This window comes from Megalops cyprinoides, chromosome 24, assembly GCF_013368585.1.
Source record: "Megalops cyprinoides isolate fMegCyp1 chromosome 24, fMegCyp1.pri, whole genome shotgun sequence".
In the NCBI taxonomy this organism is placed as follows: Eukaryota; Metazoa; Chordata; class Actinopteri; order Elopiformes; family Megalopidae; genus Megalops; species Megalops cyprinoides.
The window spans coordinates 9,329,291-9,354,481 of NC_050606.1; the positions used below are offsets into that span (position 1 = coordinate 9,329,291).

Below are 25,191 nucleotides of genomic sequence, written 5' to 3' on the forward strand. Positions count from 1 at the left end.
TAGTTCAGTGAGTTTAGAGAAGTGTAGAGAATATACAATTTGTGCCCTGAAAAAATGTTGTTAGATATTGCATGATTACAATGATAGTATTCTCATGAAATATAAAATGGGTTATAGGTAATGGGTACAGTAATTTCTTAATTGTTGTCTATTTTAAGTATATTGTTTTATTACACCTACATGATATTTTAGTGTAATTATACATTTAATTATACTGTAGAGCATTTTAATTAGGACTGATACACAAATACAGAGAGCAGCATTGTCCATTGGCTGCGTCCTGTGATTACTGTTACCATTTTGGTAGCGTTTTTGTTAGTTTTTACATTTTTAGTTTTAGATAAAGTGAAAATAGGTAACACAGTGAACCAAAGTTTTAAATGTGTCAATTTCCTTAACAGATGCTGTTGTCCGGAGTGATGTGAATAGTTTTCAAATCGTCCATTCATTTATACATTGGGATGTTTACTGAGGAGTTTTGAGTTAAGTGCATTCCCCAAGGGCCTACAGCAGTTGTGCCAGCTGGGATTCAGTCCTGCAACCTTTAAGTTGTGAGCCCTGTTCCTTGCAAATACACCACACTGCTGACATCACCTTCACCTTGAAGTTGGTGTGATTCACCTGCTGGTTCAGGGTGGCAGATTCCTGAAACACATACAGAGAGGGTCTTACAGTACTAAGCTGCTCAGGTCCTGAGGTGTGGTTTTGTATACTGTTTGTGCTATGCCCTCATCAGCAACAGCAAATGAATTAACATATTCTCTGAGGCAAATGTTTATAACAAGCACTTTGCAGTATATAGTTAAGTACAAAGGACAAACCAGTTAGAAAGGTGTATATTGTTTATATTAGAATTAATTGGCAGAATTATGTGTCATGAACGCAAGAGAGAATTGTAAGGTTAATAATCAAATCACCACTGTGCAGCAGACACAGACTCATGACTTGATCCACTGGTAAATCTGTAGACCGTCTATGATGCATGAAGTCTTCATGAGGGAAGATGTGGTCTCTTTCCCACCTGGAACCCACATGGTGTTAGCTGTTGGTTTCTGCGGCCAAGCATTGACCCCAATGTCGGTATCATTTGTCTTCACACTGTAGCTTGGACTTGGTTAAGCTGATTGTGGATCAGTTCGGGATGGGAAGTATCCAGAGTTATGGGCATACAGTTGGTTAGAAAGGTGGAATGGAGCTCTGCCTATGGATATAGTAAGTGAGAATGCAAATGAGAATTTGGCTGGCCATTACAGAACTGCACCAGTACAGGACAACCATTGCAGTGAAGCTGTTGAAGAGCTAGGCTAGTCTAGTCTGCAGCTCCTCTGAAATGCCAAATACCTGTTATAGCCAGACACCTTTCCCAGACTGTATAGCAAAGCCTGTGGTCTTATCTATATATTGTTCCTCTTTCTTGTCCCTGGCTGACAGTAGTTTGAGAAAATTTTGAAGTTTACAGAACACCAGCTCACATCTTATGCAATAGAGTAGGTAAAAAACGCTTTTCTACTGGGGAAATTGCTATCCCCAATTCATCTGCTCCACTCCACAGTTAAGAGTAGAGTGCACTGGGTAATGGTTTTATTTTTATTCATTTATTTTTGTTCACATTGCTATTTATGCACACAGATGTGTCTGCATTGTTGAGCCAGCTTTGTAGTGGTTTAGAAATGCATAAGGCAATCAGAATGCCAATTTTCCCTCAGAACAAGGTGTTCGCATAATTAAACTGATTCTGAAGTGTGGCAGAAGACAAAGCAATTTTGTTAATGACTTTAGAAAGCGCTTCAAGCTGCCACCTGTTTTAATTTAGATGACTTTGACAGTTACTGTAATTGTACTTTTACTGGGCATGGCAATAGTAGGTAGGATATTGAGGATACTTATCAGGCAGGGTTTGGGCCGGAGGGAACACAAGCTCTTTAGACAGGAATATGGTGACCCCCAGCATTCTGTTTATTGTATCTGAAGACCGGTTTTGGTGTGCTCTTGTTGTCGATGTCAACTCGAAAATCTGTTTGCTAAGGATGTCTCAAGGGGATATTCTGGGGGACCTTGTTGAGAGTCAGCCCTCTCAGACTGGGAAATGTATTCCTGTCCCTTGCGACCGGTAAAAATCAGTGCTATTCAACTCTGGTCCTGGAGGGCTGCCATCCTGCATGTTTCCATCTCTCCTTAAGCCAATTACTCTCTCAGAACTGGGGGAGCGAGCATAAATTGGTTCAATCAAGACAATGATTAGTTGAATGATCAGGTGGTTAAGTGCCGCGCTGGATGGCGATCCTGCCGGGATAACAGATACTCCGCCCGCCCCCCAACCACAGGTTGAGGAAACTAGGGTTGAATTTATATCTGTGGCTGCTGAATGGTAAGTGAATTCCAGCCGCGGCCGCGTGTGGTTGCCTTCCCACGTCCGTGCTATAATTGCATTAATTAATACAAGGAATAGGCCAAGCTACGTTAGCCTCAGTGCTTTGCCAAGTCCACCTGCAAAGGTTCCCTTCTAAAGCTGTCAACAGTTGCTTGTTAACGACCAGTGTCAATAAACATGGTGTCGAGGCTGTCTTGAATGTCCGTCACTGTTTGCGTCATCCCTCTCGGTACACCTGAATGCAGTGTACTCGGATGTTTGACATCCAGGGATCAGAAGGAAAATAGCAAAGAACATTGTGTACAGCGCTTGTTGCATGCAGGTCTTGCCGGCAGTTACATCCCTGAGTGGTTCCTCTCAGGTCTTCAGATTCATTTCTAACCACTTTCATGTCACCAGCAACGAGGCGGAGATGTTCTCAGGCACTCCAGGTGATGCTGTGTACAAAATCACACAGGGTGAGAGGGGTGAGCTTTTCTTTCTTTCCTGTTAGAAAATACAATACCCATTTGTGCTCTATTGCCTGAATTCCTTCACCATCTCTGCTATGTCCTATCCAAATGAATTCCCTTCCCTCCCATACAATTTAATTAGACCTCGCTGCACAAACAACGGGAGCCAATTAATGTTTGACAACGAGCTTGATTGTTAATTAATCGCTCACGCGCGTAATTGACTTTAATTTTGGAAATCATTTATAAAGGACAGGGAGTCCTTTCAGAGAGCAGAAACGGCAGAACTGCAGGACGACTTCATGCAAGTGCTGATAAAACGTTCTCCCTCCCGGTTTTTCTGTTTCATTCTGTGGTTATCCATGTACAAGTGTTTTGTATTTATTAATGTTTTTTTCATAACTTGTGTTGTTTAAGACAGTAATGAGAATCATGACATGAACCAGGCATTCAATTTGAAATGAGGTTTGTCTGTGAATGGTATGTGTGACAGGCTTCAAATGCGCCCCAGTCTGACACGAGCTTCAGGTTGTGCTCTCTACACTACATATGTCAGTTGATTACAGTCTGTCACCCTGTAACAGAATGGTAATGGACCATAACATGGTAACATGATCTGTCATTGCCAAACACTATTTGTTGTCCAGGATTCTTGGAAAGCAGGTTTTGGGGGATGGTATTTTTCCAAAATGGATGTGTTCAAGCTACTGCTGACTATTTCCATTTGTGAAATACAGCAATAACAGCTGTATAAATGACTCCCTTTAGTACCTATCATATATTTTCAGTTATCTGAAGCAGTAAATTACAAAATACCCATCTCAGTGTAACACATTAACACTCACTAGTAGTCTGAGGCATACTTGATTTCAGGTCACATTTTTTGACAGCTGTAGTCATATATTGTGGGTGGTGGGGTATCAGTATTCAGTTGTTTACATTTTTATTACAATGTTTCCAGATTTGTTTTTTTTTTATATAACTGAAACTGTAATGAATTACTTTTAATTTAATTGCATTGATTCTCTTGTCCTTTGTGAAAAGGGGTGCATTGGTCATTTTCACATGCCTAATGCTTTACTGTTGAGCAAGCTAAATGCTACAGTTACAAACAACAGAATTGCAAACCTCAATGGAAAGCAATACTGATCACTGAAGGGAGAGTCAGTCAGTTTGGGGTGTCAGAAATGCCCTTTTGGAAATGAAGCTAAAAAAGAAAAGCCATTCAGTTGTGTGTGGCAGAAAATATTAACCTGGAATTGCTGTAAAATTCAAGCAGGAACACATGCTTGGTATTTTTGTCTTTTTCCTTGTTGGTTAGCGTCTCAGATGTCCTGCCTTATTGCCCTGCAGCTGTATTGGCTGTACAAGTGAGACAAATACTGATAAAATTCTAGACCAGTTCTGACAAAAAAATATTCTGTGTAAAATTTTTTCACATCCAGCATCATTTATTTGGGGCTTCAAGGTTTTTTTTTCCTGTCTTTGACTATGATTTTTTAAAAATCAAAAAGACTTGAAATCAAGAGATCAATTTAATATAAGACTCCTCCCTTGCTGTGAATACTGCAATATGACACAAGTGAATATCAAGTTGTTGTGATTGATCACTTTAAACACAGATGACATTTGTTGTCAGAGCCTGGTCCTTTGCAGATGCAGTCCTGAACCAAACTTGGCACCAACCACACTGATGTATTCTTTGATTGTAGAGATGCTGTGCGATTTGTGTTTGATGGAGCGTTAAACCTGTTAGGGGTCTGTGGAGTTCGAGCATCTGGGCATGCTCTAATATCTGATTAAAAAGCCTCTACCTGAATGGCTTTCAATAGACCCTCAACTTTCAAAATGCCTTCCCATTGAACAGCTGTTGGGGCTGAGCACCTGGCATTCCTTGAAGCTGAATATTGTGTTCATATCTGAGGGCTAACACAGGCGTGTCAGTTGTTGGGTTGACTGCTCCTGTATTGTGCACAAAGGAACATACTTTTGGTGCCACAGCAAGCTTTCACAATAACTGATGCAGGCAGCGGCTCCTGTGTCACGCAATCCTGTCTGTTCCTTGTTACACAACAGTCAAAGCTTCATATAACAGCAATAAATTACTGACTCTGAGCTGGCTTCCCCGTAGACATTAATAAATATTAATATTTTGTTTTATTTTCACAGCAGATACTAATTTTTGATCTGCAGTTTTCAGAGATTAAAAGGCCTACTTTGCCCTTAATATATTTTTTTGTGTAGGATCACCATGTCTGTTATACCACACAACACCTGTCTTGTACTGAGACAAATCTTTTCTAGTCGTACCCCTGTCTTAGCAAGTGTTTCTTTTTTTTTCTAAAATCAGGGGGGAAAAAATTAATGTCGGAGTTAGTCAGAAAAGCTTTTGAGTTACCGCTGAGCCTCAGTTCTCATAAGCATTGAAATACAATAAGTTGAGTACGTTCTTAAGACGGGTTTGATTGAACATGTTTGCATCCGCGGTTTAATGAGGTGTGTGCCGCCTGAATGAAAAGCTATCTCAGCCTTCACATTCCGCAGAAATAATCTTGCAGAGGGGACTCGTAGAGATGTCTGCCTTCTCTGCATCAGGAGTCATCCCTCAGCGATGCATTATTGAAACGCCCAAGCACAACACTTCTGAATCTCAAATTGATGGCTGGCCTTATTTATTTATTTATTTATTTTAAACAAATGCATTTTTTGGAAGGGTGTGATTATAACTATGAAAACACATCCTCGCCAGTCTGGCTGGCGGTGAGCATTAAAAATGACAGCCGGGAATAATGTGATATGACACTTCCTCTCTTCCTGTCTTCCTCCCCTCCTCCTGCTCTTTCTCTCTCTCTCTCTTTCTCTCTCTCTCTCTCTCTCTCTCTCTCTCCTCTCTCTCTCTCTTTCTCTCTCTCTCACTTTCTCTCTCTCTCTCTCTCTCTCTCCCTCCCTCTATCTCTGTCTGTCTCTGTTTCACTCTCTCCCTCTTTCCTGTAGAAAATGGAAGAGGAGGACCTGGTGCTGACGCCGGACGGGACACGGGAGTTTCTGACGTTCGAGATCCCACTGAACGACTCCGGGTCGGCGGGCCTCGGGGTCAGCGTCAAAGGGAACAGGTCAAAGGAGAACCATGCCGACTTGGGCATCTTCGTCAAGTCCATCATCAATGGAGGCGCAGCCTGCAAGGCAAGGCGCCGCTTACCCCGTCTCAGTGGCTCCGACTGCGACTTTCAGGGCCGTGACCCCTGGCTCGTCAAACACCAAAATCATTTCCACCCTGCCAGTTTTTGGCAATGAGATATGTTTTTGTTAAATGACATTTCAACACTGAACATGGCAATGGTCCACAAAAAAAAGCATATGCAAATCATGCCATTTTTCCCAGCTTGTGGGTGCAGTTATTTCTAACATTTCTCAGAAATAATGGAAATTTTTCTTGTCCCATATCAAGCCCTTATGAGAACTGCCATGTTGTCACTGAAACATGGCTCGGCCCTATCAGAGGGCATTGTTTGGCAGCTTGGTCTGTACCTTTGAATGTACCCAGTGGCACCGCTCGATTGGCAGATCTGTCACCGTCTGTCATGGTCGTGTTTGCAGGACGGGAGACTCAGGGTGAACGACCAGCTGATAGCGGTCAACGGGGAATCGCTGTTGGGAAAGACCAACCAGGACGCCATGGAAACGCTGCGCAAGTCCATGTCCACCGAGGGCAACAAGCGAGGAATGATCCAGCTCATCGTTGCCAGGAGGGTCGCCAAACGAAACGAGGTAAAAAGCAATTAGCCAGTGACATTGAGCATGTTAATGACTAATTAGAGGGATGATCCTGCTGGGGACTAATTACTTAGGCTTCCTCTCCGAAGCCTGATTTCCTTTGTCTGGGTGGTGTGCATCCATGTTGTTTGGTTATTTAGAGGCCTTTGCCACACACTAGCATGGCCTCATGGGAAAATGGGATGGATCGACCAATGCCTTCAGCTGTTCAATCTTCTGAATATTAAACTGGGGCTTCTTGTTGTTGCCATTGGCATGACTCCATCCATATTTGGTATGTGCAACAGAAAGTCAAAACAGGGCCCAATTTAAATATATTTTATTCCTCAAATGACTGTTACAAAACATTGCCTGAACGTTAGAACCAGAGACGGTCACAGCTGTAGTTACGTTAGAGGCTTGCAGATAGAGCTCCATTGTGAGGGTAAAGTTTTAACAGTGAAAGTGAATAAACGCAGGAAGCTGCTGTTAGGAGTCCGCGGGGGACGAGAGGGAGGAAGGTGATTCTCCCACTAAATCCTGGCCACAGAGGACTCGCACTGCAGGAAAAAATCGTCTCCATTCGCAGTTTTTATCTCCCGGCTCGAGAACGGGCCTTTCATATTGTGACAGAACTCCTCTCATGTTCGCACCATATACTGTAACAAAAAAAAAATTCTCCTCTTTGAAAGTGATGCTTTTCAAGTGTCTGTAGGTAGCTAGTGTAGTTTCTTGAGAAGACCAGAATCAGAGGGCTATGGCAAACAGTGTAAATGGCTGTAGTGTGATGCGATACCCTTTGTTCGTGGTAGTCTGATGCTGATTGACACCACAGCCCAGCTGTAGTCCCGCCTCCTCTTCTCCCTTCTAAAGAAGAGTCACAGGGCAGTTGCATCTGTCCATAGCAGTGGGCAACAAAGTTACTCAGCCCTGAGCCAGAACTGAAGACTCTGTCTGGAGCAGTAAAATAAAAATCTCTTCTCTTTTACACACCTGCAGTTCACAGAAGGATGTTAAAAGGAAAGAAGAGTACTATAAGAATTTTGGTCTCTTGGCAATAGCAATCTTAACCTCGTATTACAGCGCACGCATTTCACGCCAGTTTCAACACAGGCTGATGAAGCAAGTGGAGAACAGCATAAGGAAACAAACAGCAATGGTGTCTGACTCTGTCCTGACAAGGATGTTTAGTTATGCAGGATATGTTTGTCAGATATGTTCCAGTACTTACAGCTCATTCTTGGCGTTTCCACCAGCTTCTCTCTTGAGTAAATGAGCTCAAGGGGGAAGGTATTAAAAGCATCAAGGTATGATGCAATGGCATCATTATCCGCTTCACCTTGTGTTCGTACTGCAAAGATGGAGGATTCACCCTTCACCGCTTTTCATAAGGAGGATATTTTGTATCTGTGGTCGTGTCGATGCCAAGTGTGAAAGCGGAGCTGGGTTGGGGGTTGCAGCGCGTCCACACTGATCTCAGCCACCTAAGGCTTTGGGCAGGAGGAGAGCTCTAATGAGAGGGTGTTAGCCACAAGAGAGGTCCAAAACGGCTTCAGGACATGGTGGCCTGAGGAAAGCAATTAAGGCATTATGGGTAGGTGGCTGGATTAGGGCGCTGGAAAACGGCTTTTGGAGGGAAGTGCGAATAGCCGGTTTCGCCCCGGGGGTTTCGCCGCGTGACAGAGGGAGATACGCTCTCCTTTGATGTCATTTGAGACCGCACTGTCAGTCAGTGTCTCGTCCGGGGGGGAGGGGGGTGTTGGGGGAGCCTGGCTTTGGATGAATCATAAAATCATAAAATCCTTGTGTGGAAGATTACCGTTGCTGGGAACTGGTGTCGATTACAGAATATTGTGCTTAAGTGAAGATACATTTATAAGAGTATGCTGAGAAGCTTAAAAATCCAAAGCACTTTCTCTCACTTGCTTCTCTTTCAAGCTGGAGGGGGCATACGGGAACACATGGTTAAGATCCTTATCTCTGTGTACCTTTTATCAGTCTAGCCGCAGCTCTCATCCGTCTTGTCCGTTATAAAAAATGGTACTGAGTCATCTTCTCTGACACTGTCTTATTCCCCTTGCACTCGGGTGTTAGAGCTGCAGGAAAACTAATAAAACAAATACTCATTTTACCGCGCATGTGTTATTTGGTTACTGTCATTCTTTGTGCAAGGTTTATTCGAGTCATGAATGTAGCCCTGACTGATTGCTGTTGTGCTGGCTACTTAATTAAAGGTCAGGAAGATGCCCCTCTGCTCCCAGTTTCATTAAAGAGCTGGTGTGTAATAAACTGGTGAGCCTTTTATTTTGACCGTAGAGTCACAAACCCAGACAGCAGTCCCACTGTCTTTGAGAGTGGGTTTTTCAACAAAACAAAAGTTGGTCTCATGTGTATACAGTAAGCAGTTTAGTGCTGTGAGTACAACTGTCAGTACTGTTTAATTGTTATTAAAATGTATTATTATTATTAGTAGTAGTAATAGTAGTAGTAGTAGCAGTAGCAGCATTTGGTGTCAAAATCTACAGTTGGTATAGGAGAACCTTATCTAAATGTTCTCAATGGTCTGGATCTTGTTGTCTGAAGTGTTTCTTGTACTTCATTCAAGCAAAAGTCAGCAAATATTTTACGTATTTTATGCTTGTGCTAAACTATTACCAATCTTCAACAGCTTTGCTAAAATAGGCAACCAGAGACACTGAAGGCGTGTATGCATTTTACCAACTGTATTTCTCTCAGCTAGTTAGCAGTGTTTGTTTAAAACTGACAGAGACAGCCAGGGGTTCATTTGTCCAAGAAATTGCAATTCAATATATCGACCGAGAGGAAACGTCACCGGTCCAATGGCTGTGCTAGAGAGTGTTAGAAGCAACTGTCTCCCTCACTATCAGAAATCTGCGGTCATTAATCTATCCCCGAGCTCACAGCGGTTAGCACGTCGCTTGCTTCGCCTTCCCTCTGTGACAGATAAAAGTAACTGTCTGCGCTCTCGTTTTAAGGACAAATCAACCGAAATGCAAAAAATGTTCTTGCGAGAAAGTTGGAGGACATTGTGGTTACGTGTGTTTAGCAAAGTGGAGTGTATTGTGTAGTCAGAGCTTTTTGGGGTTGTGGGGGTTTGCCATGTGCGCCTGATCCAGCTGAGACACCTTTCTGACCCCCCCTCTCTGTGTCCCAGCTGGAGGCCCCCGGGAGCCCGTCCCGGAGTTCGGATCTGGCCCTCAACACCTCTCTGGACGAACGGGAACGGCGGATCTCCCACTCGCTGTACGGCGGCATCGAGGGGCTAGACGACAACCTGACGCCGCGCGCCGCCCTGATGGGCAGGATGATGGGTGAGTCACGTGACCCCTCCCGACGCCGGGCGGCGGCCGCTGGACGCCGCGCCTCCCCGGGCGGAGCGACGAAGGCCTGGGTTTGAAAAGGGTCACGCGCCACCCCCCCGCGGGACTGGAGGGAGGGTGTCCTACCGAAAGATCATGTACATACTGTGCATATGAGGCCATATGCACACGGCTGACATGACTTTCCTGGAATGCTTGGAAATAACCTCTTTAACCTCTCGTTTGTAAATTCATTTGCTGTGCAATACTGTAAATGGGTAAAGTGTAATATGTTTTTTATATATATAGCTATACACATACTGTAAGTGAAAAATGGGAAACAGTGTGTGTAATGTAAATAATTCTGGATGTTTGATTGGATGATTTGAACCAAAGAGGTGGGGAGTAAACTCTATACAAGGTCACCTGACTAACTAGTTAGATGGGTATGCTAGCAGTTGGAGGCTAAGCGGGCTCCCTAAAATTGCTCTGCATTGAACTGAATTGTACTGAAGTTAGCTGAAGCACATTGCTTTATGTGCAACAAGCTATATCAGATGTCTATTTTTTTCATTTTTTTCTTTTAGTTTCTGCACATTTTCCCTCAATAAAAGGCCATGACTTGTTCAACACTTCAACACTCGGTTCATGTCTGCATGTCTGTTACCCTTCTTAGTGCTTTCCTCCTTTGCCTGTCAAGCCCAGAGTAGCACCATTCCCAGCGTCTTCTCACTGGCAGCTCTGCATCGTTTCATTCTAGTCGATTCCAGCTCAATTCAACTCTCTCCCTCAGCTCCAAATCTGGCAGTCTGAACGGACATCGATATCTCATACGCCGCCCAGATAGCCTTGGCGACTCGTGAGACAAGCAGGAGGATGTGGAGGCGATTTCTGGGGGTATCGAGCCCCTCCTCTCCCTCAGCCAGACTGGCGCTGATCCAAACCCCTGCGTCCTCTCTCTGACTTTAACCTCCACTGCGCTGTAACTCTCATTAAAGATTTCCAAAGGCTGGATTGGTGGAGGGGTAATCAAGCCAACAGATCAATAGCCTGTGTGCACTTGACTTCACTCTTCCTTAGCTGGTTGCCACAATGATTCCTGACACAGGTCACCCAGCATACTAAGAGAGACATTCCTGTTTCAGTTGATATGACACTGTGCTCTTGACCTCTGGGTCATAGGGTTGAGTCCCAGGTGAAGTAGTGCTATTTGTAGACTTGAGCATGGTGCAGAACAGTACTTAGATGGTGGAAATAACAGCTGCAGAAAATGATTGGACTGTTTTCAGTACAATCGGATATGTGTTTTACGTCACTGCAGTGAAGACCGCTGCAAGATATATGAAGAAAAAAAAACAATGGAATGGCCAAACAAAAAAAAATGCACATTATCATTTAAGGGTTCATTTAAAATATTTCTAAAAAAAAAAAGAGCTGATACAGCACATAAGTAATGCATTAGTGGAAACTTCAGTAAAATATTATAACAGATGTCATGGGTCAATTTTTGTTATAATCAAAACAGTTTTGAAAAACCTTCTCTCTGAGAGCAGGTTCTCTGCAGAAAAGCCTCATTGTAATTTTTCATCTCCAAAAAGCCTGTCTCTTTGGCCTTGAAGGTCAATCAAAAATGCAGTACTTTACAGCTTACAGGCACATTTATGTCAACATTATCATACACAGTGCCTCAGGTCACACTGAAAACAGAGATGATGTAGCACAAGTCATTGTAAATGGGTGATTGTTTAAGTTGTAAATGTCTATTTAATATTATACATGATTAAACAGGGAGAATTTGATTTATTGAAGTGAAAACCATATTCAAAAATATCAAGAAGTCAGAAGGACACAATCATTGAATGTACTTGCATGCAGAAGAAGGTCTCTTCAACATCGTTGGGGTCATGCATGGATCTTGATCTTTGTCGTAGTTCAGAATCATTTCGAGTATAATGTCCCTTTTTGTAGTTCAGCTGTTGTGTATATGACAAGACAGAAAACCATCAAAGAAGACGGTAAAACCTGTAGTACAGCCGGTGCGTGTTTGAATTTAATTTCCTGCAAATCCTTCGACTGAAGCCACATGGACCAGGGTGTTCACACAGGGATGGATTGAAAATTACTGCACAATGCGACAGAGCGTTTTCTCTTCCAGCAGACGATTAACAGCGGCTTGATTGGAAAATTGAGCAACTGGAGTATTATAATTGAAAAGCTATTGTTATGTACTGAAAGAGTATTAAATATCTGGGTTCTGAAGTGGAATTATTCCTCTGCCTCGAATGTATAGAATCGGAGCACAATCTGGACAGTTCTGTGAGACTCGATGTTCACTAATAATTTCTTTACAGAGCTTCTGTTGAGGTAATATGTATATGCAATGATGTACTTTACTAACAGGAAGTGCTCATTGTGATCAATATCTTGTTAACCCTTTGCGTGCCACAGTAGATTCCACAATATGCCACTAAATGGAATGGATTGACAGCTTCTCTTGAATAGAGAAGGTAGTTTGGTTTGTAAATTACTGCTGGTACTGGGGAAATCGATCGCTTAAACTGCAGTGTACCTCATATTTTTTCCTTGTAGTGATGGTCAAATGCACTCATAAAATTGCAGAAAATTGTCCTTGCCATAATTACAATGGTGTGCTGTCCGGCAGCTCCCTGCTGTCAGTTTAAATTGTCAACAGGAGCTTTCATACAGCGGGGTACAGCGCAGACGGCATATTCTCGGTCACGGCTCTCATTTACTGCTCTGTGTGAGAAGAAGCCGACTGCTTTCTTAGAACTGGATTACTGAGAACAACTAGACATAAATCACTTGCGTGGCACCGGGAGATGTACCAATTGATGCGAATTTGAGTTAGTGGCCATTAATCTGTTTGTGTAGTAGTGTAACATTGATTTGGTAAAGTCCTCCACAAATACTTTCAGTCCTTGCAGTGTTTGAAGGCTGTGAATTAGAGCAGTGGTAAGAGTTAAAGGTGGAACCTGACAGATAGACCGGAGCAATCCCAAAGCTGTCCGGTAAATCACTCCAGCTCCATCAATGTTCTGGAGCCGCCTTAACAGCAGCAACTCAGTTCCAGTTGAATAGCCAACAGGATATACACGTGTCAGATTAGCATGTCTGCACATTATGGAAATGCGCTTTGTCCTCAAATGCTGATGGGGGAAATTTATGTATGGATGCCTTGGAAAAAAAAAGCTTTAGGGGGATAAAGGAGAGACCCTTTTCATCTCTCTCCCCGCTGAACGATTTTGCACGATTCCTTGGTGTTGGCGGTTATTCTCCTGTTCACCCCGGCTGCGAGTTCAGCCTCCCCTAATGGAAAGGGCCTGTGAAATCTGCAGGGTGTCACATTGTGTCACACACACAGAAGCCGTGCGGCCTGTCTTTTAGAGTGCTCCTCTCTCCCGGGTCTGATGTGAAAGAGCGTGACATTTGCAGCCGTCGGCGGCGTGGCTTTCCGCTGTGCCGCAGCAGGTTGCCGACAGCCAGCGTTCGGCCGCGCCTTTAATTAAGGTGGAGGTACGAGACGTTCCCGTCCTGTCTGTCTTCCGTTCAGTGATTCGGTGAGTCACCTGCTCCTGGTACAGCAAACTGACTGACTCACAGCAAACTGACTGACTCCCAAACTTGACTTTTGCTGTGTGAAGTGCGAAGTGCTTTTTTGTAACATTGGGTCAGTGTTCTGTAAAAGTCGCACAGGAAGAAAGCTGAAGCATCAGGAAGAGACAGAGTTTACTTAAGTGAGCAACATGCTGGTATTTTATTGGTGGGAACTGGGCCCTTAGTTTTTCAGAAAGGCAAACAACAACTTGGTGCATGGTGTTCTGCACAGCCTGCCAAATTTCTCTGAGTGCAGTTTCAAGTGTTGAAAATGGGTAAATGGGTTTCCTCCTCTTCTCTAAGACTTTCAAGTGTATTATAGTTTTCAGAAAATATGTGACTTTTTTAAAAATGCGGTTAATGGTTAACTTCCAGAGGAAAACATCCCCCCTTTTGTCATGGTCAAGGGCACATGAGTTGGTTTGTAACCAGCATCTAAAATGGTTCTCTGGTGTAAAACATAAACCCCAGGAAAGCTGGTCATATCAAGCATTTATCAAATATTCATGTGAGGGCCATAAGCTTGGGCCATAAGCTTGGTTTGACTTGATATGTCAAACCCATTTCTTTCCCTTGCCTTAATTTTCAAATCCATTTGGTTTGTTTACAGGGAGCTAAAAATTAACAAACCCCACTCTGATATCAGTTTTATATTGATAATTGTGAGATCCAAGATTGGAGTACATTTTTTTCCATTTTCAGAAAATGAATAGTGAATCAGCGAATAAATCAATAGATAGAATAGCAGGACTGGTTTTATCTTTAATGGGGTGACCTTTGTATCCCCTGGACTCACTCGCTATGGCTGTGAAGAACTTGGTAACTCATCAGATGGATGAAGGCGTGTGGCTCCCGTCCCACCTGACTTCCCGGACAAATGGCCCTCTCTGAAAATGGCTCTACCTCCAGCCTTTCAGGCGTGTCAAGTAGCTCTTGAAAGCAGAAAGCGCAAGCAAACTGGCAGGCTCGAGCACGGCTGAGATGCCATGTACTTTGACTCCGAGAGCACTTTGCCTATGCCTGCATCCAATGGTGCAGCTGTGAGACTTGAATGGAATTGGTTTAACGCTTTACCCTGTCCTTGTTGTAGCCTATAATCATGCCTTCCAGTAGCTCTTCAAGGTCATAAACTGTCTTTTCATCTCACTAATTCTGCTAAAAGGTTAGTTATTTGTCAGTTAAAATGGATCCTCACATCAAAAGCTGTTAAATTGCAGCCGTTAAAGTGGTTATTGCTATAAATGTGTTGTTTGCTGATCAAAAGTACATCATTACCCTGTAGGGAGATCTGTTTATATGTTCTGTATCTAAAAGGGAGCATTATGTATAAAATGGCTAATGATCAAATGAAAATATAAAAGCAATCCTGTTTGTCTGAAGGTCACTGATGATGTAAGCAACTCCAAAACACAGTGTTTCTGTCTTTAGCAGTTGGACTTATTTCAGTCACTGTTTTTTTTCTCTCTGCATACTGAATTGTACTGAGTTATGCAGAGAACACCTCTAATTAAAGATTGACAAGAGAAACCGTGTCAGTCACAAGTCGAAACTCTTCGAAGGACACATGTCTTCAGGCTGTTAAAGGGATTCAAAGGAGACCGTGACAACAGTAATACACACATATCATTTGAAATATTTCACCAAGCTTATGGCACTGAGCAGCGCAAACGACACGTGGAGAAAATGAGACTATGTCCCCAAGCGATATCATACTGACTATAATACCCTTAGGGGAAAAGTGTGACTGTCTATAATAGAATCAAGATATTTCCATCTGCTCTGCGTGATACTGTGAACAAAAGCTTGCTTTGCTTAGATAGATTGTAATTGTTGTTGCATGACTTTACAGCGGTTCATTTTAGGGTATTTTAGTTTCGAAAGGCTAATTTTTTTTTTTTTGAGAGGTCGGCTCAGTGTGGCGAATAGTTGGAATAACTGAGCGGTCTCGTTGAATGGTGTCAAACTGATGTCAGATCATTGGAATCCTATTAAAATCATACCCAAGTCAGCGGGCATTCACAGGTGTAATGTAGCAGAGAAGAAATGGGGGAATTCAGTGTAAATTGACTTGAAGCAGTCAAATCGAACCTTGGGCGTTTAGCCCCCTGTGCTTTGTTTGTGACAGTACAGAGGTGTTGATAAATAAAGAAAATCAGGCTTTGAGAGAAGTGACTGTCTGTTGTTTTTTTTTTTTTTTTTTTTTTTTCCTTTGCACAACTTTCTTTGCTTAACCTTCCTTTATCAGCCCAGTGACTGTGAGACAGTTTGTGACAGGAGGTTGAGTAAATGTCAGATGCACTGGTAGCCTTTTAAAGCCTTTCCCAGGGACAGATATTTTGGGTCTGAGTGGGTTGGAGCTCACAGCAGTAATAACAGCACTACCTGTGTAGTGTAGCGCAGTGCAGGCTGGAGCTTCCCATCTCATTATGATCTGAAATTAGGGTCATTCCACAGGAAATTGAACTGTCTTTGGCATGGGTCTCTCAGGTTTCATTGAGAAGTATATTTGTCATATAGAGATTTCAGCACAGGCAGACCTACTTATTCATATTATGTATGATTTTTTGGGATAAGGTTAAAGACTGTTTTGGTAAGGTATTCTAGAATAAGGAGGAGTCTTGTCTCTTCCTTATATGATAGTGGGCACGAAGAGGATAAGTTGGTAAGTATTCTAGAATAAACCTCTATTCGCTGCAAACCTCCAAGGCCAGTTTCAATTCACTGCTACTTCAATTAACAGTCGATTTAAAATATGAGAAATCTGTGGTGGTCGTGCCAAAGTCAGTCCCATTCCTCATACAATGACCCATTTTTGCTCCATTCAGTGGAAATCTTTGCATGGTATCACCGCAAAGCGCTGTTTGCGCAACAGGCAGCAACTTTAATTTTCACTATTAAAAGGCACTGTTTAATTATTCACCGGATGCTTCCACATCCCGCAACAGGTGAAGCGAATTCAAAATCCACTCACGGTTATTATGGAGTGGGTAAAAAAACAGAGGTGCAAAAAGCCTCGTCTGCAGTTTCCGCTTAATTATTCTCACCCGTTCGAACGCGCCACGTCACCTCTCGGGCCACCTGTCCACTCGCCACTTTGCATAGCGTAGCGAAATGAAACTGAGTATCGACGTTCTTGAATATTCAGCACTTTCATGTGGGGAGAGGGCTCGGCTGGAATTGTTCTAACGAAGAGGTGGGAACCTGCCCCGAGGATACAGCAGTCATTAACGTGACGTGTCTCCATATTTTATGGGCTCCTGTCGACTTTCATACATTTAAATATGCAGTGTTGTTCAGCCAGGGGTAAAATTTTTTTCAAGCATGCGAATGTGTTAAAGCATGATAAGGGCTTTGAACATTAAGTAACATTTTAACACAGAAACATTTCTGTTAAAGCTGGACAAGAATCTGGACCCTTTTTTTGAATTGCACAATTTAAATTTGTCTCTGGTTGGTAGTGTTTCTAGAAAGATGAAAAAGTACTTTTTCTGGAGCTGTGTTGTTTTTTTTTTTTTTTTTTTTTTAACACACACAGCCTAAAAATGGTTCAGTTCCTCGATGTCTCTGGTCAAAGAGTTGATTCAAATATGAATACTTAGAATGTATCTGTTAAAGTATTTATTTAAGTCAAATACAACTAAATCTTCACTGCCCAGCCTAAAAGATGTATATGATCTAAATGAAGACGCTCAAAGCTCATAGTGTCTGTGATAATACATACTCTTTTAGTTCTGTGAAATCATGTGGAAAGTGACATGACATTGTTTGAATTGTTTTTTTTTTTTTATTCTAAATGACAGTCTCCTCCTAATTATGTCCAAAGTTTTTGTTGTTTACCGAAAGCATGCCTCCCTCCTAGAGCTTTGCTTCAGCATGGTTTTTCTTTTTCGGTGAAACACTAATTCACCACGCGAGGAGCATTAATCACAGTGGCAGTAATTCCAGGGCGAATGTCATTAGCTCACCTTAAGTGGAAGAACCTCCCGCCTCGGCAAAGAGGCGGCCGTGACTCCTCTCGCCAAAGCAGTGAGGTGACGCGGTTCCCCGCACCGTGCTGGATCCGCTCCCTGGCTTTCTGGGTGGGCCAAAGGGGAATGCTGTCCCGCCTGGCTCCCTCCCACGCCCAGGACAAGGAGTCTACGGGCAGGCAGAGAGCTCGCCATACTCTGGCAGAAGGCATGGGGACAAACATGGGCAACACAAACAACGCTTCAGCAGTTCAACAGACGCGCACATTTCAAAGCCTCAACCAGCCATTAAACTATTAAATACAGTTAACACATATGGGTTAATTCTTCAGTGGCTAATATTGCCGCATGCTGTGCAGAGCACAGGCAGAAACAGGGAAAAAGAATAAAAGCATGCGGAAGCCAAACAGCTTTGCTGGCAGGCTGCCGGTAGTCACATTGGATATCTGTATCTGGCCACACAGTCCAAATATATGAGGAAGAGAAATAAAGTTTACTCCCTCCTTAAGCAAATCCACAATTAGTGGTTATTAAACGTTGTGCTGCAGACAGTAACATTCACACAGACAACAAGAAACAGGGCTTTGCAACTGAGGAAGTTATTTTTAAAAATAAGATGTGGTAAATCTTGTTTTTTTTTTTTTTCCCTCTTGCTGGAATTTTGGCAGGGTAAATATTTTTCTCCTCTGGCAATAATTACAGTCCAATTAAGCGTTCTAAAATTACACAGTGATACTGCAATAATGGGAATGCTGAAATTTAGTCATCGTTCAAGGAAAGTTGTCACTTTTTTTTTTTTTTGGTAAATTACCCAAATCCTTTGTGGTAATGAAAACATGCTGAGTGTTCTGCTCGTTTGCTCATCTATTTTAAACTCTCTTAAAAGAGTTCATCATTGGATTAGCACCTCCTGGGCTTCTGTTGCTTGTAGCTGTGATGGAAGTATAAGTCTGTACTCAGCTTTGATGCTTTCAGTTCTGGAATCAAATCTTTCGGTAAAATGAAGAATCACTTAAGATTGCTGAAGTAATTTAAAGTCATTTAATTATTTGTCTAAATAATAGTCCTCTAGACTCACCACAGTTGGCATGTTTGTGCTCTGTGCATTGTAATATTCTTTGACTTGTGTTTTTTTTTTTCTTTTTCTGTCGTTCCATGCAGGTAACTACCAGCTGTCTCCCACAGTCAACATGCCCCAGGATGACACTGTCATCATCGAAGATGATAGGCCGCCTGTTCTCCCCGCCCACCTCTCCGACCAGTCATCTTCCAGCTCCCACGATGACATCGGCTTCACTGCAGAGGCTCCTGCCTCGTGGGCCAAGGAGATAGAGAGTCAGAATGAGTGGTGAGGACAGCATAAATATTTACTTCATCCTGTTCACCTTTCATTGCTCTGCTCAGTACTGCATATCTGTCTACATTTGATTGCTTTATTCTTTAGGATAAATATACATGTGCATCCACTGAATTAACTGTGAAACATGTATATGAAAGAAATAATCAGCCACCCAGGATAAACCATGGATAAGAAATATTAATAAAAAGTAGTACTAATAAAAGTACTACTAATAATAATAAGCACTAATAAACTCATTTATAGTTTAGTCACCTGTTACTCAGAAATTGTATTCACTGGTTTATACACTGCAAATTAATAACTGTAATCCACTAAATCATACAGAGAGATATGAAGTACCGGTAAGTCGTGATAAAAAATGAACTGAATGAATTAAATGCCATTAGGTGCTGTGATCTGAATTACTCTTACAGCAATCAGTTACAAAGCACTCCTTTTTTAATGTACTGTAACTCTTCAATGACTTGTGGTAGATTTTGCATGGGGACTACAGTGGATACAGACATAGGAGGGACAGTGTGAGAAAAAGTTTAAAAAACTTTAAAAGTTGGCTGGTGAGTAGTATATCTGTGAACAGTTTTCTGGGTTAAATTTTGACATAGATAGAAAACCTCTTGAATTTTGTGGTGCTGTGGTTGTAAAATAATGAAGCTTTTCTCCTGGACTAAATAAATCCATTTAAAGCTTTGATACATATCAGATTAGACTTTAATCCAAATGACATTTTTTTTTTTTATCTTGGCTCATTTCCACCATCAGATATAAATCCTGACAGTTTGGCATGTGTAAATACCTTCCTGTCTTCATTTTAATTGGCCTCTTTTCTGCATGGCTCTTAAAATACTGCTGACAAAGAGGAAGAGTCTATTACTGACAGCTGGAGACAGTGTGAGAATCAACATGAAACGAGGATTCCTCCTCAGTTCGAGCGAGCCGCCTGATGTCGAACGATGAGCAACAATACGCCCGCTTGACATTCATTTTGTACTCGGCGGCAGCTGGAAGAATCATGATAAAGTTTCCGTGGAGTTTTTAATACCGGCCTTCTCCTTCGCTATTTCATGTTTTCTTGCACTTTTTCATCACTTGTTTTCCCTGTAGACGTGCCTGGAATGGGTAATATGGGGTATCGAGACCAGGGAGTGGCGTCACATTGAGAGGGAACCAAGGTTTGAAGCTCACCAATGTCCCGCCAAGGCCCACTAAATATGAATAAGAATAGAGTGTGCAGGGCTTGGAGTTGGGATAAGGGCATTCATTCATATTTTTATTAGTTTTTATTCGCTCTTTATGAATCTAGATAATGTCATTGTGGTGAGCTTAATAACCTTGGATTTATTTTATACTGTGGCTCTCATAAATATTGCTGCCTTTTTATGGATATTATTTATTTAATTCATTATTTTAGTTCACGCATGGAAAGGATGCAGGTTTACTGCTGTTGTGTCTGTGATTGTATTTTTCAAAAGTTTATAGAGAGATTCAATAACCTAGCCAACATGATATAACATTTTAAATGCCATTTCTCCAACTTATGTTTTACAGACATGTCTATAATTTATATTGCAGTTTATTTGTATATAGATACAACTAGCGTATACCAGTTTGAAGTGAGGCTTGTGAAATTCACATGATAATTACATGTGGTGCCGACCTCTGTAAGGAACATAAATATGCTCTCTGGCAAGAAAAGGTTACTAGACCTGCCAAGTATCCCTTCATTTATTGTTGATCTGAATCTGATATTATATTTTTAGTTCATTATTAATGGCCAGTACCTGTACAGAGGTCTGATGCTTTGAAAGTGTGGTGTCCTCTAGTTATGTATGTTAGGGTTTTTTTTTACAGGATTGCGTAAGAAAAGTTAATCCCCTTTGTTTTTTGTGAAATAATCATCTTAATATTGTTATGATGTGAATCAAAGTACATTCGATATTCTGTGTCTTAGTGTGTCACAGTTTTTAGTCTTATGATCTCATTCTAATATATGCAATCCTTGTTCCTGCCCTAAAGGACCTGGTTCACAGTTTTAAACAGCTCTGAGAGCATTTCCTTTCATTAGAGTGCTATCATTCACACAGCAATTTTGAATATCCATGTTTGGTGAGAGTGGTGTGTTTTGAAGATGTTAATAAGTGAAGGGTTCTCCTCTTTTCATTCCTGTAGACAGTACTTGGATTCCAGTGATCTTGAGAGATGATAATTTGAAGTGCCAACATTTCAAATATTTTGGAGGATTTGTGTGATGCATGAGACAATTGGCTATGCATTTCAGGTGGTTTGCAATATTTTTCCATCACACTCAGTTATTATAAATAAGCTGATAAATGTTTAAAATTACAAATGAGATTTTATGTCTCCCGTTCAGGTATGTTAGAGGCTTATCGCCAAGGAGTACCATCACATACACACAACCACACAAACTTACAAACATACATGCATGTATATACACATATACATACTCACATACACAACCTCATACACACTGAGACAAACTCACTGACACATAGAGAGAGTCACACACATAAGCACCGGTTTCAATCATGAACATGGTGAGGTGCAGGGATTTAGGTCAGCAGGATTGGAGTGCTGTGATATTACAATTTTTAAATTAAGGGCCAGTCTAGCTGCTATTCTTTGAAAGCATAACTACACTAAAGATAGTACCATTTTATTTGTACTCGTGTTAAAACAGAAGAAATACACTCAAGTATACACAACTATTCTCAAGTATAAAGCCATAATAGATTTTAAAACATTAAGACAGCCATGAAATGTAATTAACTGCATAAAAATGGCTAAACAGCTAAATTTAGCTAATTGAAAATAAACCATTGTGCTTTAATCTTTTCAAGAAAAATTGTCTAGAAATTGATTCCATCGAACACTTGATTAATCTCTGCTAAAGGTGGGAAATCCTCCAAGAAATTCCCTTCAAGTCTCTTTATTGAGGCTAAAGTGATAAACCCTTTGAGTCCTTCTTCTCAAGACACCTGTTTAAGACCCGGGACTAGTCCTCTTGCTCTTTTCTGTACCTTTTCTAGTGCTTCAGTGTCTTTTTTTATAGTGTACTGACCGAAACCAAACTCATTCTTTTAAATAGGCTCTATCTATGACATTCTACACTTTTGGCTGTAATCCCCAGCAGCACAATCTCCTGTTCCTGACAGCGTCTACAGTCTTATTCATATTATACACACTCCTTGTCCCCTTAAAATAAAGTATGCATGCCATATATTTCTCTTGCTGATATCCAAAGATTAGTATTAGTAATGTTACATTTACTTCACCATTTATGGACCCTATTCAAATCTCCAGTTGTAGTAACTTCTAAACTGCTTTCTTCTTAAACGTAAGATGTTTTTCTTTCTTTTTTTTGTTTTGTATTGTCAGTAAATGTAACTATTGTGCAATCAAAAGTCTTCCGAATGTTTGAGACAAGCAGAGCTTCCAACACTGATCCCTGTGGGACTCTACCTCCTACAGTACCACGCTTAGTTGTTATTCCTCTTATCACTCTTTGAACTCTATTCTGAAAATCAAGTTTGAATCCACCTGGAGATGGCTCCTTTGATTCTGACAGATTTTAGTTTCCTAATGAGTCGCTTGTGTGATACTTTATCAGCGGCTTCACAAAGTATAAATACATGATGTCATAAGCGCAAGTCAAAAGTTTTTGTAACTTTGTCAAGAAAGTCCAGAAGATTTGATAAGCATGACCTCCCTTCAGAGCCCATGTATATCCCGTATAATGCCATTTATCCAAGAATAACTCTAGTGTATCCTTAATAATGGATTCCAATTTTTCTGCACAAGATGCATGTTCAACTTGCAAGGCTGGATTAGCGAGATCCCCTTCCTTGTGTATTATTCTTATATTGTATTACCTTGTTTCCAGTCTTCGGGAATTTCTCCAGTGTTTACAGATTACATAGATAATTTTTTTTATGTGAAAGATTTATTTAATAAGTATTCTCTCGATGGACCTTTGCATGTAATTCATCAGGGCCTTATGATTTCATTTTCATAATATTTTTTGAGTTCTTCAGTGTCACTTGTTTCAGTGTAATAATAATAAATGCTAGTTGTTTTTTATAGTATTTGCATGTCTGTAACCTTTTCTCTTGAAGATTCCAGCAAAGTCAGTTTTGTATATATCAGCAATGCCTTGGTTGTTATGAATCAGAGCACCCTCTACACTTTCAGGACACCTGAACGTGTGTCAAGCATTCCTTTCTTTACTGAAATATTGAGAAAATTCTGGGATTTTTCAGGGGGATAATTCAGGGTTGTCTTGCATCCTGGGAAATGCATTTTTGAGTGCCTTTCCCACAGTTGAATATACAACCCTTTTTTTAAAACTGAGCTAGTATGTGACATTGTTATGTTTGTATATTTTTAAAGTTGTTTGTTCCTTTGTTCCTTTTGTTCCTCAAAAATGTTAAGTTTATAAGACATTTAGATGTTGCTGTGTTTCCTCGTTGATCCACGGCTTAAAAGTGAACCGCCATGCTTAATGTTCTCACGACAGCACACGGAACCCAGCTGCTGAAACCTAGCAACCTATTGTTCCCCCCCTCCTTCTGCATGTCCCCATATCCATGGATACCCACCAGGTTATCATGCCTTTCTCTAAGACAAATGACTGCTCTGACGGTAGAGCTCAGCTCACATCACCCACTAATAGATCGACCTACTTTTGTACGTACTCCACAGAACAGGCTCCCCTGCAGAAGAGGAAGGGACTTATTCGGGTGGATTGAAGGCATATTTCCTCTAGGTTATTAATGCTTGCCAAGTATGAAAATACATCTTGTTCTGTGCATGGGTGTAGCAGCAGTGTGGCGTAGTGACAAGGAGCAGGGCTTGTGACTCAGGGTTGTCACTTCGATACCTGTGCCCTTGAGACAGGTACTCAACATGAACTCCAGCTATATAAATTCATGATTTGTGAAATGTGTAGGTCATTGCTAAGCAAGTAAATAATAATCATAAATAGGTGTGTTTTACATGAAATGACAAGCGCAGCCTGACAGAGGGACATTTCTGGTCCATTCAAAAGTCAGTCTCATGTGTTAACCACTGAGGAGTGCCATGTATTTGATTCATTCTCTCTGAGGACAACATAGAAGTAATGTAGCAACAGGACAACTTCAGTGTTCAATAAGCTTTGAACCTTTTTTGCTTCTGGCATTAATTCCTATGATCAAGATGTTCAGAGCTTTTTAGTCAAATTCGTAAGGCACTTGGCATCATGCTGTTATGACCAACATTAGGCACGCTTTTTTAAAAAAAAATAAAAATTGAATGTGTTATGTGTAATTCTATCAGGGTATCAATAATTTATCATAACTACAGGGCATTTTCACACTCATGGAGACATTCATACATAATGCACACCATCGTCCTACCACAGCCCAGTTCTGAGTCCCAGCTCTGACTTTGGAAACCCTCTGGTTTAAACAGCCGTTCTATGAAATACATGTCACTGTCTCTTTCAAGCCATTTTGACAAGAAATACTACAATATTAAAATGTGAAATAATTGCCTGTCATCTGGATTCACATTTCCGTCCCTGTTTCCAGCGGGGACCTGTTCACTTTTAAATTTTGATAACCGAACAAGCCGAACAGTGCCTGACTAGAAGACATAATGTAATACTTTTGAGCTGTACCCATATCTTTGCTTGTAGAGGAAGCTGAGACTGGACACACACACACACACACTGGTATTTGCTTAAATACTGTTTTGTGACTGAGGGGGATCCCCTCAGTGAGTAGGTGATGTCTAGACTAAGGTTGGCTAGAAGCATTAGACTCCCAGGAGCCTTTGAGAAGGAAGCTGTATGTTCAGGGTGGGCTTTTCTGGTGATGTGTTTGACATTTCCCTTCACAAAAACCCAAGCTATTAACTTCCTTACTCCCTTCCTCTCACTCCCTCCCTCCCTCTGCCCTCTCTCTCCCTCCCCCCATCTCTCTCTTTCCCCAGTCTTTCTCTCTTTCTTTTCCCTTCCATCTTGCTCTTTCTCTCTGTCCCTCCTCTTCCTAAATTGACCTAGATTGGTTTGGACATGGGAAACGTTACTGTGGTTTTACAGTGGTGGTGGTGGTGGTGGGGGGGTCACCTGCCTGGGTTAATTGCATACCTGTGATAGCATTCTACATGGTTGTGGTCTATACTGTTATAAAAAGGCTCCAGGAAAGGGAAAGAATTAGCCAAAATACAGGCAGGGGCTGAGGATGAATATGTTTGTGCTCCTTGTGAACTATAAATGCTACAGATGTATATGTGCCCTATTGTTTATATGAATGTATTTCTACATAGATGTACAGTGGCAGTGTAGCATAGTGGT

General features: G+C 41.5%; 1 protein-coding gene across 1 annotated transcript in view; it reads left to right on the plus strand.

Moving 5' to 3' along the window:
- LOC118770919 (partitioning defective 3 homolog) overlaps positions 1–25,191 on the plus strand; it is a 262,566-nt gene that overhangs the window by 150,751 nt on the left and 86,624 nt on the right. The window contains exons 12-15 of the mRNA XM_036518693.1: positions 5,818–6,006; positions 6,421–6,591; positions 9,752–9,908; positions 18,641–18,827. Coding sequence (XP_036374586.1) covers positions 5,818–6,006; positions 6,421–6,591; positions 9,752–9,908; positions 18,641–18,827 — 704 coding nt within the window. The remainder of the gene's footprint in view (positions 1–5,817; positions 6,007–6,420; positions 6,592–9,751; positions 9,909–18,640; positions 18,828–25,191) is intronic.